Raw genomic sequence first — 14,094 nt, forward strand, 5'->3', positions numbered from 1 at the left:
GTCAGAGTGACCATTGGGTTGTTCGTCACCTCCCTGACCAAGGCCCTTCTCCCCAATTGCTCAGTTTGGCAGGGCAGCCAGACTCTAGGAAGTCTGGGTGGTTCCAATCTTTCATTTAAGAATGATGGAGGCCACTGTGTTCTTGGGGAACTTCAATGCTGCAGAAATGTTTTTGTACCCTTCCTCAGATCTGTGCCTCAACATAATCATGTCTTGGAGGTCTATGGATAATTCCTTCGACCTCATGGCATGGTTTTTACTCTGACAGGCATTGTCAATTGTGGGACCTTATATAGACAGGTGTGTGTCTTTCCAAATCATGTCCAATCAATTGAATTTACCACAGGTGGACTCCAATCAAGTTGTAGAAACATCTCAAGGATGATTAATGGAAACAGGATGCACCTGAGCTCAGTTTCCAGTCTCATAGGAAAGGGTCTGAATACTTATGTAAATAAGGTATCTGTTTTTCATTTTAATAAATTAGCAAAAATGTCTACAAAACCTGTTTTCGCTTTGTCATTATGTGTTATTGAGTGTAGATTGCTGAGAAAAAAAATCATATTTAATACATTTTAGAATAAGGGTGTAATGTAACAAATTGTGGAAAAGTCAAAGGTTCTGAATACTTTCCGAAGGCACTGTAGTGTTCAAGTATTACCCTTGTATACATGTCCGTACTGTATTTAACACATCCACTGTCAGAGCAATACTACTCTGCAGATTATTGACACTGCACAGACCTGTGTAACCTTAACTCAGGCTTAACGTTATCGTCACCCCCACATGAATTTAGCTAGGGCTAATCTGGTTAGTGTCCCCTGTGTCTCAACATTCTTCAGGCTGATAACATAGTAAATTAGGAGCTGGGCACACAAGGAGCTGCTGTGCGATACTGTATATAATGGTATAGAAGGGTTTCCAATGAGAACGTTTCTATTTCGACAAGGAATCGTAGTTTTCCAACCTGGTCTATTCAGGGTAGTAAACTGAGAAATGTTAACGTATTACATTGCATAATTTAAGGCATTTTCTCTTTCTATACCTGATAAACACAGCCCACACAGTACAGTTAAATATTACTAAGTGCTGTTGTAAAAGTAGGCCTTATTTCTTCAACAAAAACTTTTGGAGTTTGGCATGCCAAACAATAGTTGGTTTACACACTTTTCATAGTTCCATGTGAATAGACCCAAAAATGATTTCTACCAGAATGAGTATCTGTCTGTCTTGCTCCACAATGTGTTTGTGCTCTACAATGGATCTCAAACCAACTTTTCAGTCAATAGACAGAAATGTCATGGCTATAGCGGAATTTGGAATGCAAATTGAATTTCTTGACAATGGGGTTTGGAATGCAACAAATACGCAACTTACATCACATGCTTTATTGACACTCCAAACATGCATGAAATGGCTACAGGCCTTGCTCGGATGTAGAACAATGAATGGTTTTGAAAAATGTTTATGAAGTGAGTGTATTTTCCTCTTGTTTGCACTGTCGCTCTAAAGTTGACTAAACATACAGGCTAAAATTGAACATCTGGATGTGTTATTTAGTTACTTTGGGGTGTATGAGTTTATGTTACAGTATCTAGCTAGAACAACGCACACTCACCTCTGTTGTTGACCTGCACCCATTTGTAGAACTTGCCCTTGTAAAGCATGGTGTTAAAGTGACTGCACTGGATGAGTCTGAAGGAGGGCTGGTTGGGGGGGCAAGGGGTGCTGTTACAGATCTTGTAGCGCCTTCGCTCCCCCACGCAGTACTTCCCTCCGTACTTGGGACTGGAGGAGAGGAGAGAGTAGACAAACAGGCATGTCTTTAAATGGATGATAACAGTATTTCCAGGTGGCTGTAAGGCATGTGATAACAAGGTGGCTCAACACGGGTGACTCACATTGACATAGATACAGTATCTTTTACAAGCCTGGCCAAGAGACAGCATCTCAAATCAACCATAGAGGTACAGAACATAACACAGAAAACGATATGTTGTCATGTTTCATCAAGAGCACCATGTGTCTATGTGATTGTAGGCCTTTAAATGAAACCTTTCGACCTACAGCAAAAGGAACAAGGACACAATGTTCTAATCACAGAGATCCTATTAAAGATGCACTCCAGCAATTTTTCAACCTTTTCATGTTGTAAAACAATATCCCACGTATAAATACAGTAATGTACACACACTTAAGGGTACCAAAATATGTTTTGAGCAAAATAGTTCTTATTTTTTGGTTTACACAACTGCAATTCAAGGAGTTGGTCTGATGTTGCCTCTGATATCATCGGCATCCTCCGTTGCGGAAACAATAGAGGACAAAAGAGGAAAGGCCCACCCCCTCACTTGTGCCATGTCATAAGGATACCTGGACCACCTATCCTTCTTCTTAAAAGGTCCAATGCAGCCATTTTTATCTCAATATTAAATCATTTCTGGGGAACAATTAAGTACCTTACTGTGATTGTTTTCAATTAAACTGGTCAAAAATAAACTAAAATAGCTTCTTAGCAAAGAGCTATTTCTCAAGCAATAATTTAGCTAGGACTGTCTGGGAGAGGTCTGAGTGTGGAGGGGAAAACTTAAAAGCCACTGTCTGGGAAGGCAAAAACTCCATCCCACCAAAACAGGCTGATCAAACAGATCTTACACTAAAAGGGCATTATCATAATGTCAAAGCATTATTCCAACTCAGTGTGGAAATACATATAAAAACACAGGTAAATCTAGTTTTTGACTGCACTGGGCCTTTAAGTAAATCAGGTGATAAATGAGGTGAAAATGAGACTACAGTGCGAACCTAAATGAGAGATTCTATGGTTGTAATGTTATTTTCTGAACATAATTTGCATTTCATGCTCATTGGTCATTGAAAATAAAGGGATTACATAAGTGATGATGCAGTTATGTCCTTACCAACTTAACCAATGATAACTGCAATCAGTGACACTCCTCTTATGAATGCTAATACTTTTCAAGCGGTCCTCAAGTGAGTTCTCTCCTCCATTATACGGCATTGTAATGGAAATTGAACCATTTTCCTGTCCTGCTAAGCTTTCAAAATGTAACGAGTACTTTTGGTTGTCAAGGAGAATGTATGGAGTAAAAAGTAAAATTTTCTTTAGGAATGTAGTGAAGTAAAAGTTAAAGTTGTCAAAAATATAAATAGTATTTCAGTAGTACTTTAACATATTTTTACTTAAGTACTTTACACCACTGCCCAATGCCTCCAAGTCCCAAGTCCTCCAGTAGCCCCAACAGTACAGTACTGCCTTTTCTACCACTTCTCTGTCTTCCGTGTCGGGAAACTATGAACTCCTAACACAATCCTATTGGATTCCATCAATCAAAATGTCCGCCAGTGCTACTCTTTGCCTAGTCTCTGGTGGTTCCCGTTGAGTACAGAAACTGGTGGCAGTTCAGCCTGACTGGGGCCTAAATGTTCTTAGGTACACATTTGATCATAAACTGGGCGCACGTGAAAATCGATGCCAGCGTTTTGATTTATAAACGATGAACTTCATTTTATTTTGCATGTAGTGTAAATAAAAATAAACATGCTTACATGTGTGATTTATACAACATAATGAATACAGACGTTTCATAAATTGAGTAGCGGTTGAAGATATCCCTCTAGTGGTGTGGGGGCTGTGCTTTGGCAAAGTGGGTGGGGTTATATCCTTCCTGTTTGGCCCTGTCCGGGGGTATCCGATGGGATGGGGCCACAGTGTCTCCTGACCCCTCCTGTCTCAGCCTCCAGTATTTATGCAGCAGTAGTTTATGTGTCGGGGGGCTAGGGTCAGTCTGTTATATCTGGAGTATTTCTCCTGTCTTATCCGGTGTCCTGTGTGAATTTAAGTATGCTCTCTCTAATTCTCTCTTTCTCTCTCTCGGAGGACCTGAGCCCTAGGACCATGCCTCAGGACTACCTGACATTATGACTCCTTGCTGTCCCCAGTCCACCTGGCCGTGCTGCTGCTCCAGTTTCAACTGTTTTGCCTGCGGCTATGGAACCCTGACCTGTTCACCGGACGTGCTACTTGTCCCAGACCTGCTGTTTTCAACTCTCTAGAGACAGCAGGAGCGGTAGAGATACTCTCAATGATCGGCTATGAAAAGCCAACTGACATTTACTCTTGAGGTGCTGACTTGTTGCACCCTCGACAACTACTGTGATTATTATTATTTGACCTTGCTGGTCATTTATGAACATTTGAACATCTTGGCCATGTTCTGTTATAATCTCCACCCGGCACAGCCAGAAGAGGACTGGCCACCCCTCATAGCCTGGTTCCTCTCTAGGTTTCTTCCTAGGTTTTGGCCTTTCTAGGGAGTTTTTCCTAGCCACCGTGCTTCTACATCTGCATTGCTTGCTGTTTGGGGTTTTAGGCTGGGTTTCTGTACAGCACTTTGAGATATCAGCTGATGTAAGAAGGGCTATATAAATACATTTGATTTGATTTGATTTATAAAAGATATATACATTTTATAAACGAGGCCCCTATACTGAACACGGTGTCTTTGTCTGACACAGTGAGCCAGGAGGCCCCTGATGGCTCATATACTGAACACGGTGTCTTTGTCTAGAGCCAGGAGACTAGAACAGATCCAGGAGGGCAGAACAGAGCTCCTCAAAAAGGACGATATTCCAACAAATAAGACAGATAAAAGTGGAAAAATATCTAAGAAAAATTATATTGAGCACTAGACGGTTTATTTCAAAACGCAAGGACACTCTCTTTGTCTAAGCACTGGATCTGAGCGTCAATGCCATGCACAAAAGAAGAGGCAAGTCAGAAGCCTCCAAGCAGAGCAACACAAACACGGCAACAAGACAGTAAATAAGGAACCTCAGAAATGGATGACACTGAACAGACCTTGGACTCTATTTGAAAACGGCTCCACTCAATATCCAACAACTATAATGATTTCAAAAATGATTACTCTATTCAACGAGAATGAATGAGAAGAGTATTCAGTTCCTAACATATTAGCCAAGTAGGGCTTTAGTAGGGTGGTGACACTCTGTGTTCAATAAGTGACATGGTTCACAGAAATGTGTCATATGGATTAACTGTGTTCTGTTAACTAAGATGGTCAAGGGCTGATGGAGCATGGTCTGCATGTATAGTCCACTGGAATATCTGATACATACAGTACCTGTACATCGGTCTTGGCTCACACCCAAACACACTGATGTCCACAGACTGATTTACATTTTGTGCTTTTAAACATGCAGGCCTTCTTCTACCACTGTTTGTTAACAGTATTCTGTGGTAACTGCCCTAAAAACAGACCTCTCATCTTTGGTTTTGGGGACGTTAACACAGAATTAAAATACTCAGAGGTAGTTACATTTGCAAGTACCCAACAACTATTTACAAATAGTAATGTTAAAGCCTCATAGTGGGTGAAAACAGAGATTAAAGAGTGTGCCTTTAAGGGTTATTTAAGTCCCTGTTTAGTACTGATAAGTCAACAGCATATTGACATACTATATACTAACAGTAAGAGGTGCCCCTCCTGGGAGAGCCCCTTGATGTTCTGCTTTAAAAAGAAATCGGAAAGCAGATAATAACACAAGATAGTGTACCTGCTGGTGTACACACCACGGAATATTGCTTTGAATTTGAATGTGCGTTTAACTAATTCTAATTCTCCGGTGCAGGTGCGTAGACTAATCCATTAGGACTTACACTGGGTTGACGCAGTCCCTCTGGGCGTTCTGAACTCCGGCCCCACAGGTTCTGGAACAGGCAGACCACTCGCTCCATGGAGCCCAGCCCCCTTTGACACTCTCAGGCTGGTGTCCCACCGCCACACACTCCCCGTCAAAGCACCACTGACAATCACACATTTCAATACTTCATTTGGATGCTCAGTGAAGCATTGTGATTTATAATCTTCTAGGTCTTCATTAACTAACTGATCATTTCCTTATGTTTGGGGGTACAAAAACACAGTCTCCAGTGCACGATTACAAACATACTACCAAAAACAGCAACATTGGGCTAGCAATTCTAAAATTGCTAGGTTTTTTACCTAACTCCTCAAGTCATCCTGGTAATGAGGAGGAAAATCAAGAGAATAAAATACACTCACCTAGTCCTCACCCCACCTGGTCCCAGGAAGTGTCTACAATCACCAAGTCCTCACCACACCTGCTCCCAGGAAGTCTACACTCACCTAGTCCCCCCCACAGCTGGTCTCAGGATTAGTCTACACTTACCTAGTCCTCACCATATCTGGTCCCAGGGAGTGTCTACAATCACCTTGCCCTGCCACATCTGGTCCCAGGAAGTGTCTACAATCACCTAGTCCTCACCCCACCTGGTCCCAGGAAGTGTCTACACTCACCTAGTCCTCACCCCACCTGGTCCCAGGAAGTGTCTACACTCACCTAGTCCTCACCCCACCTGGTCCCAGGAAGTGCCTACAATCACCTAGTCCTCACCCCACCTGGTCCCAGGAAGTGCCTACAATCACCTAGTCCTCACCCCACCTGGTCCCAGGAAGTGTCTACAATCACCTAGTCCTCACCACACCTGCTCCCAGGAAGTCTATACTCACCTTATCCTCACCACACCTGGTCCCAGGAAGTGTTTACACTCACCTAGTCCTCACCCCACCTGGTCCCAGGAAGTGTCTACAATCACCTAGTCCTCACCACACCTGCTCCCAGGAAGTCTATACTCACCTTATCCTCACCACACATGCTCCCAGGAAGTCTACACTCACCTTGTCCTCACCACACCTGGTCCCGTCGACTGCACCATCCAGCTTTGAGTGACAAGTTGTCCCAACAGTGCACCACAAAGTACTGCAGACGTTCTACAGGGAAGGGACAAAGAGTCATAGTTACTTCCTGCCCACATCAACTCAATTATGCCTCCAACATGATGAATTAAACATAAAAACATCCCTGGGAACAGTTGCTAAGGGCATGAGAGCCAGCTGTCTTCTGAGGCAGGGCCCCAGTACAGAGAGATGGCTGATATCATTTCATGAAGACAGATCTAAATAATGTGTGGCTGACATGATATGTACATTATTCAATAGAAGAACATTGAAGTAAGGTGTAATGTGCAGTTGATCTCGAAATAGGGTAGCCTTATGAATTAATATGGATTCCAACTGACAGACACTTTCACTGCAAAGTTTGACATTCTGGCACTCCAGGCTGGCTGAAACAACGACTAAAAGTATTTGAACGATTTCATATACTATTATACTATTATAATCCAGTTCTGGTACTGTATATAGTATTGTGAAAATGTAGTGAACTGTGACTAATGGTCTTATTTTCTAGTTACATGTAGCGGCGATGTGTGTATAAAGATGAGGTATTATGCGAGAGGCACACGTCTGCCATATCCAAAAACATACATCTGATTACTCTGGTTATTTCCCGAGAGGTTTAGCTCAGGAAAGGATTTAGAACAGCAAACATTAGCGGGTTTAAATCACGACAGAGACATACAGCGAGGATTAGGATTAATATGGTATGTTCCAAGGAAACCATTCCAGAATCAAATGATATGTACTGTAGCCATCTGTGAAGTAATGCTCTCTGGCATTAAGGATGTCATTTCTCTCTACACTATCTGGGGATGTTACTTCACGCAGAATCAAATGATATGTACTGTAGCCATCTGTGAAGTAATGCTCTCTGGCATTAAGGATGTCATTTCTCTCTACACTATCTGGGGATGTTACTTCACACATCAATGTTGAGCCCCACAGTCACAGGAGGGCATATTTCAAAAGAACCTTCCATGCTGTTGTAACCGGTGTGAAATGGCTAGCTAGGTAGCAGTGCGAGCTAGTAGTGTTTCAATTGGTGACGTCACTCGCTCTGAGACACTGAAGTGGTTGTTTCCCTTGCTCTGCAAGAGCCACGGCTTTTGTGGAGTGCTAGGTAACGATGCTTCATGGGTAGTGACGTGCAGTTCGCAAAATTATTTGTTATTTTTGAATGACTCTTTTTTAACTGACTCGAGAGTCATGAGTTGTTTTTTCCTGAGTGACTCGTTCATTCTAATTGTTCGTTTGACCTGCTGGACGTAATGAATTCTATACAGCAGAATCAATAAGTGCTCCTCCAGTGACTCCAGTGGAGATGTGCTCCGAGCCAACAACCGTCCGTCTTATATGCACGCAGGCAAATTAGATCATGCTGTAGGCAGCATAGTGAAGAAAAATACATGTTTACAACTGATCATTGATTGCATGGTGTAAGAATGAATGCAATTAATTGATTATTGAATGTATGATGGACACAGTTTTGTAGAAAAAAAACGTGCACAGCCTCTGCTCAACAAACTCAAACTGGAGAACGAATCGCTTGGGGGTGTTGCAGTTCGCAAACGATATTGTGCTCATCACACTTAGCCTTCGATCACACCGGCAGCGTTACTGGATATCTGGATATGTGTGCAACAAAAGTTCAACATTCACCTTCTGCTACTATTTATGTCAAGCCGTCTACACATACAGTTTGACACATACATTCAATAAATCCAACACAGAACGCACTGGAACTGTCTCTACAATGCAATGCTGCAAGGCAAACACAGTGTTTCATTGGAAATGAATGTAATTCTGGTGTACCAAAATGCAATGATGCTGTCGGTGTGATTGAAACGTCATGGCAGTCGAGCAATGCATCTGCCAACAGTCGTTGCGCAATCCATTCAGGTTACGGCCACAACTAGACAACAGTGTGCAAAAGCAGCCCGGAATTCTGGACCTCCCTCCAGCATCACAACGGGTGCTTCATGAATGCTCTCCCCCTCGAGCACCACATCTACATGCTTTTGTGACACTTTTGAATGAGGGTCAAAGGGGAAATACATCCCTATTCATGGGTGATTGTTGATGATGTGTGGATCTGGAATAAATGTTGTGGATCTTAATGTTTTTCCTCATAATCCTGGATTATCGGACCACCATTTTATTGCGTTTGCAATCGCAACAAATAATCTGCTCAGACCCCAACCAAGGAGCATTAAAAGTCGTGCTATAAATTCTCAGACAACCCAAAGATTCCTTGATGCCCTTCCAGACTCCCTCTGCCTACCCAAGGACGTCAGAGGACAAAAATCAGTTAACCACCTAACCGAAGAACTCAATTTAACCTTGCGCAATACCCTAGATGCAGTTGCACCCCTAAAAATTAAAAACATCTGTCATAAGAAACTAGCTCCCTGGTATACAGAAAATACACGAGCTCTGAAGCAAGCTTCCAGAAAATTGGAACGGAAATGGCGCCACACCAAACTGGAAGTCTTCCGACTAGCTTGGAAAGACAGTACCGTGCAGTATCGAAGAGCCCTCACTGCTGCTCGATCATCCTATTTTTCCAACTTAATTGAGGAAAATAAGAATAATCCGAAATGTCTTTTTGATACTGTCGCAAAGCTAACTAAAAAGCAGCCTTCACAAATGGAGGATGGCTTTCACTTCAGCAGTAATAAATGTATGAACTTCTTTGAGGAAAAGATCATGATCATTAGAAAGCAAATTACGGACTCCTCTTTAAATCTGGGTATTCCTCCAAAGCTCCATTGTCCTGAGTCTACACAACTCTGCCAGGACCTAGGATCAAGGGAGATACTAAAGTGTTTTAGTACTATATCTCTTGACACAATGATGAAAATAATCATGGCCTCCAAACCCTCAAGCTGCATACTGGACCCTATTCCAACTAAACTACTGAAAAAGAGCTGCTTCCTGTGCTTGGCCCTCCTATGTTGAACATAATAAACGGCTCTCTATCCACCGGATGTGTACCAAGCTCACTAAAAGTGGCAGTAATAAAGCCTCTCTTGAAAAAGCCGAATCTTGACCCAGAAATTATAAAAAAACTATCGGCCTATATCGAATCTTCCATTCCTCTCAAAAATTTTAGAAAAAGCTGTTGCACAGCAACTCACTGCCTTCCTGAAGACAAACAATGTATACGAAACGCTTCAGTCTGGTTTTAGACCCCATCATAGCACTGAGACTGCACTTGTGAAGGTGGTAAATGACCTTTTAATGACGTCAGACCGAGGCTCTGCATCTGTCCTCGTGCTCCTAGATCTTAGTGCTGCTTTTGATACCATCGATCACCACATTCTTTTGGAGAGATTGGAAACCCAAATTGGTCTACATGGACAAGTTCTGGCCTGGTTTAGATCTTATCTGTCGGAAAGATATCAGTTTGTCTCTGTGAATGGTTTGTCCTCTGACAAATCAATTGTAAATGTCGGTGTTCCTCAAGGTTCCGTTTTAGGACCACTATTGTTTTCACTATATATTTTACCTCTTGGGGATGTCATTCGAAAACATAATGTTAAATTTCACTGCTATGCGGATGACACACAGCTGTACATTTCAATGAAACATGGTGAAGCCCCAAAATTGCCCTCGCTAGAAGCCTGTGTTTCAGACATAAAGAAGTGGATGGCTGCAAACTTTCTACTTTTAAACTCGGACAAAACAGAGATGCTTGTTCTAGGTCCCAAGAAACAAAGAGATCTTCTGTTGAATCTGACAATTAATCTGGATGGTTGTACAGTCGTCTCAAATAAAACTGTGAAGGACCTCGGCGTTACTCTGGACCCTGATCTCTCTTTTGAAGAACATATCAAGACTGTTTCAAGGACAGCTTTTTTCCATCTACGTAACATTGCAAAAATCTGAAACTTTCTGTCCAAAAATGACGCAGAAAAATTAATCCATGCTTTTGTTACTTCTAGGCTGGACTACTGCAATGCTCTACTTTCCGGCTACCCGGATAAAGCACTAAACAAACTTCAGTTAGTGCTAAATACGGCTGCTAGAATCCTGACTAGAACCAGAAAATTTGATCATATTACTCCAGTGCTAGCCTCCCTACACTGGCTTCCTGTTAAGGCAAGGGCTGATTTCAAGGTTTTACTGCTAACCTACAAAGCATTACATGGGCTTGCTCCTACCTATCTTTCCGATTTGGTCCTGCTGTACATACCTACACGTACGCTACGGTCACAAGACGCAGGCCTCCTAATTGTCCCTAGAATTTCTAAGCAAACGGCTGGAGGTAGGGCTTTCTCCTATAGAGCTCCATTTTTATGGAATGGTCTGCCTACCAATGTGAGAGACGCAGACTCAGTCTCAACCTTTAAGTCTTTACTGAAGACTTATCTCTTCAGTAGGTCCTATGATTAAGTATAGTCTGGCCCAGGAGTGTGAAGGTGAACGGAAAGGTTGGAGCAACGAACCGCCCTTGCTGTCTCTGCCTTGCCGGTTCCCCTCTTTCCACTGGGATTCTCTGCCTCTAACCCTATTACAGGGGCTGAGTCACTGGCTTACTGGTGTTCTTCCATGCCGTCCATGGGAGGGGTGCGTCACTTGGGTGGGTTGAGTCACTGATGTGGTCTTCCTGTCTGGGTTGGCGCCCCCCCTCGGGTTGTGCCATGGCGGAGATCGTTGTGGGCTATACTCGGCCTTGTCTTAGGACGGTAAGTTGGTGGTTGGAGACATCCCTCTAGTGGTGTGGGGGCTGTGCTTTGGCAAAGTGGGTGGGGTTATATCCTGCCTGTTTCGCCCTGTCCGGGGGTATCATCGGATGGGGCCACAGTGTCTTCTGATCCCTCCGGTCTCAGCCTCCAGTATTTATGCTGCAGTAGTTTATGTGTCGGGGGGCTAGGGTCAGTCTGTTACATCTGGAGTATTTCTCTTGTCTTATCCAGTGTCCTGTGTGAATTTAAATATGCTCTCTCTAATTCTCTCTTTCTCTCTTTCTGTCTTTCTCTCGGAGGACCTGAGCCCTAGGACCATGCCTCAGGACTACCTGGTATGATGACTCCTTGCTGTCCCCAGTCCACCTGGCCGTGCTGCTGCTCCAGTTTCAACTGTTCTGCCTGCGGCTATGGAACCCTGACCTGTTCACCGGACGTGCTTGTTGCACCCTCGACAACTACTATGATTATTATTATTTGACCATGCTGGTCATTTATGAACATTTTAACATCTTGACCATGTTCTGTTATAATATCCACCCTGCACAGCCAGAAGAGGACTGGCCACCCCTCATAGCGTGGTTCCTCTCTAGGTTTCTTCCTAGGTTTTTGGCCTTTCTAGGGAGTTTTTCCTAGGGAGTTTTTCCTAGGGAGTTTTTCCTAGGGAGTTTTTCCTAGCCACTGTGCTTCTTTCACATGCATTGCTTGCTGTTTGGGGTTTTAGGCTGGGTTTCTGTACAGCACTTTGAGATATCAGCTGATGTACGAAGGGCTATATAAATACATTTGATTTGATTTGATGTGTGCAGAGGGTCCCTGGTTTCAGCCCAGGTAGGGGCAATGAGAGGGACAGAAGCAATACTAGTACACTGTCACTCAGAACAAAAAAGAACAAAAAGTGTATTGTTAACATGGTATTATTTAAAAGCTGATTTAGTGTGCTGTGTGTTGGTTACCTACAGTACTACTGTTTGTGTGTCAAAAGGCCACCATTTTTGGAGGCATTACAGTATCCAGCAAAATAGTGTAGTTAGGAGTTGGTAATTTAGTTAGCTAGCTAACCACAACTTTAACTAGGTAACCATCTTGGCCAACCATCTTGTGCAATTAAACAATTTATTTATTTACAGTTGGTACTGCGTTGGTCTTTGCTAGAAAAACATAATCTGCCTCCAAAACGGTCTACAATTTTGTTAACATGTTGCTGTTTACAACGATATTACATGCTTTATCCTTATTTTATAACACTTGTAAAACCACAAACCCACTACACCACCCACTGAGCCCCCTACGTAACCCACCGAGCCCCCTACGTCACCCACCGATCCCCCTACACCACCCACCGAGACCCCTACGTCACCCACCGATCCCCCTACACCACCCACCGAGACCCCTACGTCACCCACCGATCCCCCTACACCACCCACCGAGTCCCCTACGTCACCCACTGAGCCCCCTACGTAACCCACCGAGCCCCCTACGTCACCCACCGATCCCCCTACACCACCCACCGAGACCCCTACGTCACCCACCGATCCCCCTACACCACCCACCGAGTCCCCTACGTCACCCACTGAGCCCCCTACGTCACCCACCGATCCCCCTACGCCACCCACCGAGACCCCTACATCACCCACCGAGACCCCTACACCACCCACTGATCCCCCTACACCACCCACCGAGTCCCCTACGTCACCCACTGAGCCCCCTACGTCACCCACCGATCCCCCTACGCCACCCACCGAGACCCCTACACCACCCACCGAGCCCCCTACGTCACCCACCGATCCCCCTACGCCACCCACCGAGACCCCTACATCACCCACCGATCCCCCTACACCACCCACCGAGTCCCCTACGTCACACACCGATCCCCCTACGTCACCCACCGATCCCCCTACACCACCCACCGAGTCCCCTACGTCACCCACCGATCCCCTTACACCACCCACCGAGCCCCCTACATCACCCACTGAGCCCCCTACATCACCCACCGAGCCCCCTACATCACCCACCGAGCCCCCTACACCACCCACCGAGCCCCCTACATCACCCACTGAGCCCCCTACATCACCCACCGAGCCCCCTACACCACCCACCGAGACCCCTACACCACCCACCGAGACCCCTACACCACCCACCAAGCCCCCTACATCACCCACCGAGCCCCCTACATCACCCACTGAGCCCCCTACATAATCTCTGCTGATACACCAGCCAAGTCTTAACCTTCGCACTGGCAAAATGGTACCGAGTTCACTGCTCAGCATTTTATCCCGCCGTAAAGCTTTCTTATCATGAGGAAGATCACTTGTGTCTGAGCCCTGAGGGGGGTGTCCGGAGGTGCGTCCGATTCTATTAGGGAGCACTCTTAAAGATTGACCCTGGGTCAGAGACAGTGACTCTGGTCTGGTGTCCTGGTGCTGCGATAAGTAGAAGCTGGTGGCATGGGACGACACGTTGGGAAGCTACTACAAGCCTCTCTGGAGAGAGACATGGTCTGCTCCCTCACACAACACCAAGGAGAGAGGGGGCCGACTGGGACTTGACCATCTACTCCATTGCTGAATGTGGAGACTTGAGATAAGAGCTCCAAAAGGTCG

At 44.6% G+C, this 14,094-nt stretch overlaps 1 protein-coding gene across 1 annotated transcript in view; it reads right to left on the reverse strand.

Annotated features, from left to right (window-relative positions):
• LOC106592618 (A disintegrin and metalloproteinase with thrombospondin motifs 7) overlaps positions 1 to 14,094 on the reverse strand; it is a 168,529-nt gene that overhangs the window by 88,317 nt on the left and 66,118 nt on the right. Inside the window, exons 10-12 of the mRNA XM_082969738.1 lie at positions 6,744 to 6,836; positions 5,702 to 5,847; positions 1,619 to 1,788 (exon numbers count right to left, since the gene is read on the reverse strand). Of these exons, the coding sequence (XP_082825864.1) occupies positions 1,619 to 1,788; positions 5,702 to 5,847; positions 6,744 to 6,836 (409 nt within the window). The remainder of the gene's footprint in view (positions 1 to 1,618; positions 1,789 to 5,701; positions 5,848 to 6,743; positions 6,837 to 14,094) is intronic.

The sequence above is a fragment of the Salmo salar genome, chromosome 26 (assembly GCF_965601325.2).
Source record: "Salmo salar chromosome 26, fSalSal1, whole genome shotgun sequence".
NCBI lineage: Eukaryota > Metazoa > Chordata > Actinopteri > Salmoniformes > Salmonidae > Salmo > Salmo salar.